This window comes from Sinocyclocheilus anshuiensis, unplaced genomic scaffold, assembly GCF_001515605.1.
Source record: "Sinocyclocheilus anshuiensis isolate Anshui unplaced genomic scaffold, SAMN03320099.WGS_v1.1 scaffold856, whole genome shotgun sequence".
Lineage (NCBI taxonomy): Eukaryota > Metazoa > Chordata > Actinopteri > Cypriniformes > Cyprinidae > Sinocyclocheilus > Sinocyclocheilus anshuiensis.
In genome coordinates this window covers 592993-598426 of record NW_015552603.1, presented here as the reverse complement: position 1 = coordinate 598426, position 5434 = coordinate 592993, and the positions used below count along the sequence as shown (strand labels likewise).

The 5434-nt window shown below is 41.1% G+C and overlaps 1 protein-coding gene across 1 annotated transcript in view; it reads right to left on the bottom strand.

Annotated features, from left to right (window-relative positions):
* Positions 1-5434, bottom strand: part of gas6 (growth arrest-specific 6) — a 23392-nt gene that overhangs the window by 17571 nt on the left and 387 nt on the right. The window contains exons 2-6 of the mRNA XM_016456871.1: positions 5267-5369; positions 5006-5166; positions 2901-2925; positions 2687-2749; positions 246-368 (exon numbers count right to left, since the gene is read on the bottom strand). Coding sequence (XP_016312357.1) covers positions 246-368; positions 2687-2749; positions 2901-2925; positions 5006-5166; positions 5267-5327 — 433 coding nt within the window. The 5' untranslated portion in view covers positions 5328-5369. The remainder of the gene's footprint in view (positions 1-245; positions 369-2686; positions 2750-2900; positions 2926-5005; positions 5167-5266; positions 5370-5434) is intronic.

Below are 5434 nucleotides of genomic sequence, written 5' to 3'. Positions count from 1 at the left end.
GGACAGAGACGGGTGGGCTTGAGAACGGCACGGCCGGCAATTTCGACGAAGGAGCGTCCGGAAGGACATGTGACGGCTGGACTCCGCTTCGTCCATGGTGGAAGCCGATCCGGCGATCGCCAAAGAGAAAGGAACATTTTAAATCGCATCATATGACCCCTTTAAATGAGCAGATCCAGAGAATAATATGCACCAGTATCTTTAACCTGAATGCATGTGTCTGAAGAGCTGATGTGTGTTTGTACCTTTTTCACACCTGACGCCACTCCATCCCATGAAGCAATGACATTGGAATTCGCCCTTTTTGTCCTCACAGCGCACCATCCCATAATGATTGCAGGGGTTCGGGGAACACTGGTCTGGAATGTCTGTGGGACAGACAGAGAGAGAGAGAGAGAGAGAGAGAGAGAGAGATCATCATTATCAACAACAGTAAAACCACAATGAGTCACAAAACACATTCTGCTTCTCTAATGTGATGTTTGAAACACATCAGATATGAAATCCTATAACTGTATGCTTTTTCCTGTAGCTGTAACCTTTATCACATTACATTTACATTACATTTATTCATTTATCACACTTTTATCCAAAGCTTATGTACAAATTATGAATACAACAAGGCAAGCGATTCATCATAGAGACAATAAACACGAGAAGTGCTAGTAATACAAAGTTTCAGACATAGTTATCCAGCATTAAATGTCTGTGTGAACTTCTTTATGATTTTAGAAAAGCTGCATCACTACAACAGCAGCCTATTAGGTAACACTTTACAATAAGGTTTTAAAACCATTTGTTTTAAAAACACCTGTAAATAATTTATTCATCTTAATGTTAATTTCAACATTTACTAATACATTATTCAAATCAAAAGTTTCATCTGATAATATTATTTGATGTCCCTGAGCTAACATGAACTGACATTGAACAGTTGTATTTTTATGAATTAATGTTAACAAAGATTAAAAATACTGTGACAAACCTATAGCACAACATACACGCTTAGGACTTTGGAACCTCAACATATGTGTCATGTAATAATGTCAAGTCGAGTCAAGTCACCTTTATTTGTATAGCGCTTTATACAATACTGGTTGTGTCAAAGCAGCTTTACAGAGTCAAACAGGAAAATAGTTTTTTAATAATGCAAGAAGACAATAACAAAGAGTCATTTTTCCAGCTAAAGTCAGTTCGTTGATGATTCAGTGATGTCATCATCCAGTTCAGTTCTCTTCCAATAGAGTCTGTGCAATCAGTCAAGTGTCCCCAACTAAGCAAGCCAAAGGCAACAGTGACAAGGAACCAAAACTCCATACTCAATATTATTAAGCATACATACATACATACATTATAATAATGCCGTGTACATTTGCTTTTTCCATATATTTTATAATTGTATAACACACTGGTCAACTGACTGTTGTTTTTAATTCTGTTTTATGGTAAAAATAAATTGCCTTACTCATTGTTTGTTAATATTAGTTGCATTAACAATCGTTCAGTAATTAGATCTTCTGGTAAAGTGTTACTGTTGGTTTTAACTAACATCCCACATGGTCTAGATCAGCGGTTCTCAATTCCAGTCCTCGCGTACCCCCGTACTTCACTTCGGAATATTCATTTACAGATTTGCGCTGCGCCGCTGCCTGCAGCGTCTTCACACACATACGAAACTTACTAGAGAAGCGTGAAGTGGGACATAATATACCTCTGTAAATAAATACAATTTAAATTCACGTCTCGAACACTTAAATGCCCTTTGTATGGATTCTATGGAACATATACGCTCCCTTCAAACTGGAATCATGGCGGAATATCCAGTAATGTCCACTTCGCAGGGCACTTACAGTCAAATATAACAAACGTCTGAAGCAATAAGAGAAACAAAAGGTGCAGAGCGGGGGTACGCGAGGACTGGAATTGAGAACCGCTGGTCTAGATGATGTCAGCTGAAAATGCAAGTCATTTCAGAGGTGGAGTAAGTTATTTCATTCAGCTGAAAGATTATGAGAACATTAGTTTTTCTTTATAAAAATGTCACTGATGAATAATTCAAAATATAGAACATGAATTAAAACAGTAAATAGAGTCAGTGTTGATGATTGCTGTGTTGAGAGTCTTTCAGCTCTTTACAACTCTGGTTGTCTCTGATGCGTTTGCTGACGGTGCATGAGCAGCAGAGGCACGTCCGACCACAGAGGAGAGAGACAGGAAGAGCTCAGAGATGCAGCATCTCTCTCTGACTCAGGGCTTCTGCTGGACCCAGACCGGCCAATCACAGCGCAGCACGAGGCGGCCTCTGAATCAGCAGAAATGAGTAGAGCAGGACGAGCCTCCAGCAGACGTCATGAAGATCGTCACACACACACCCACCAGAGGGGCTTCACTCATTCAGATGCTCACACACGCTTCATTTACTGAGTGATGGGATGAGAACGAGAAGAGCGAGATGTTCAGATGCAAGAACAATCTCACCATGAGCTCTTTATGAAGATATATACACAGATCACTGCTTCACGCACTGCAGCACTGAACACCACACACTGACAGAGAGAACGATAGACAGACAGACAGACAGACAGATAGATAGATAGATAGATAGGCAGACAGAGAGAGAGACAGAACGAACGACAGAATAGATCGATGGACAGACAGACAGACAGACAGGTGTGTGGTCACTCACTGTGGACGCAGGTGATCAGATCCTGTTTCTTCTTCTCAGAGTCTCCAAACTTCTCCATACATGCTAGTGCATTAAAGAGAATCAAACATCTCCATCAGGAACTGCAGATGATTCAGCAAATCATCAATTCAGAATATATATGAAATCATTCTACCCTTCATTACAAAACAATCACAACACATAGAAAAGAGTTGAAACACTGCAGGAGACTCACCCTGATACTTTGGGTAGAAATATTCCTATAAAAGACAAGAAGTCATGATGAGAAATGACTGATTATGAACAGTATAACAGGTTTTGCTCATGAATGAAGGTGAAGACACATGAGAACTGCACAGACGGTCCATGACTGATGACTGTTTCAGATGTGTTCCTGTCCTGACATGTCGTGCTCATATTTTGTCTTACATCAGGGTGGATAATGCGTCTTGTCTCATGTTTCTGAGATGGAATGAAAGGACAAGGACACACACACACACACATACTGCAGAGATGTGAGGTGGAGTAAAACTACAGAAGACTTCAGTCTGATTGTGTACATTAATATCCCTGGAGTATTTAATACAAAAGCATTAATGAGAGCAAATTATTAGATGTGTGACCCCAGTGACCCCTGACGTCTTCACATGAGTTCCAAGCTAATTGATGTCACGTCCTCTGTGCATTAAAGTCACGCAGCCCTTAAACTAGCTTCACTGTCCCGCATGCAGTGGCTCTGGGTAACTTGGTAACCAGCATGCTGACTCACTCACACACACTGCAGTGAGAAATCTGCAGCGTCAGAGAAGCAGGTCGCACATGCTGCCACTGAATAATGCATGCAGGGAGTGGAAATCTGACATCTCTGACACGCTGCACGCAAACCTCACAGAACGACCTTCTTCACATCTCCTTGATTCACCTCGCCTCATTTTCTCTCGTTTTGCTCTCATTTTGTTCTCAGGAGAGATAGTCATGTGTCTGCACTCCGCAAATAAAGTTGATTCCAGAATTTCTCATGGTCAAGCTAATAATAGAAAGTATTAGACCGCTGATGTCATCATAACCTTTCATGCTTCCCAAACATCCCCAATCCTTATTTACAGACCAACGGGATTAAATCTAATCAGCACATTCATGAGAATGACGCGTCAGACATGCGCCGCCACACAGGAATTCATTCTGTGTCAAAAACACATTCCAGGCTCAGCAGTCAGTCAAAGCAGTGACAGGCCCCTCGGGGACCAATCAGAAGGCACACAAACCGGCTCATTTGCATATCAGCTCCCAGAGGAGAACAGTCTGTGTTTGAGGAATCATATTCATGCTGGGTTATTGATGTGAATCAGGTGCAATGCACTGACTCATGGGAATACATCAGAGTAATAATAGCATCAATGCAGGATGCAATGATGGAAAGAACTTATGTTTCACCTTTATATATTCATAATAGTATTGGTTGATATACTTCATTCTCATATCGTCCTATGGTCAGACTGTGAGATCGAGATCGCCAATACATATCATCATGCTAATTTATTTAATTATTTTCATAGTTACTTAGTTACATAGTTCATAAACTCAAGGAATCGTGTTTTATTGGTTATAACGTGCAACTGTAAAAACGCGTAAAAAGAAATATGATGGAATAAATAACCCCTAATATTAATTGGATAATAATACTAGCCTGATATTAATAATAATAATATTAGTCTTGATGTCGTCAAAGGCATCAGCCACAGGCGATCGTCTATCAGCACAACCTTAATTCATAATGTTATTACATATTCACACAAATTGAACACTATAGTTTATTCAGCAGTAGTTTGGTGCAAACAGTCAATGACTAAGAACAACTAGAAAACAGGGAGTTTGTAAGACAATCAGGACAATTATCTGTTGATTAATTAGGGTTCATGATTATGTATGAGTTCTAATGACTTTACAACCACTTTATTTCCCTGATAAAGCAGCTTTAAAGACAGATGCTCTATAAATGTGACAGCCTCCCTGTCAAATGGACCACTGCAGCCCTACAACAGACTATATAGTGCATACTAACTAGGGAGCAGCACAGAATTATTACAGGTCAATGAGGATGAAAGATCAAATCAAACATTAGCTGGCATCGAGTGCATCGGCTAAACCGATTAATTGCGGCAGCAGCGAACTCTACCTAGTTAGTGAGCATCATAGAGTGCACACTAACTAGGAGCGGCACAGAATCAATCCAGGTTGAAGAGGATAAAAGATGACAGATGATCGTATCAAACATCAGCTGGAATCCAGCGCATCTATTAAACCGAATATTTGCGGCAGCAAATTTTGTAATACTCTTACCGTCTCAGGGTCATTCTCAAACACTTCTCTCGCCTCCTCTTTAGTGCATCTCTCCTCCACACACTCCCTCTCCAGATGACCCTGCTTGGTCTCCTCGAACACCTGGTTCGCCCTCCGGTGTCTGCGGAGAAACTCGTTCGCCTCCCTCGGCGACACGGACACTGAAAACAGCAAAAACTCTCAACTTCTGCGTCTGGATGATCTGATCACACTAGTTAGTGCGGCACTGCACGGGAATAACGACTTGTTTCGCGTACTTACACTGTGAGGAGCAGCCAATACACAGCAGGACGAAGCAGCAGCTCGACACAAACTCTCTCATGTTGATTCTGCGTCAAACTTTCGCTCGTTCGGGATCAGAATCCTGCACATTCAAACGAGAACTCAAGCGTTTCTGCAGCACATTCAACCTTCCTCTCTCTCTCTCTC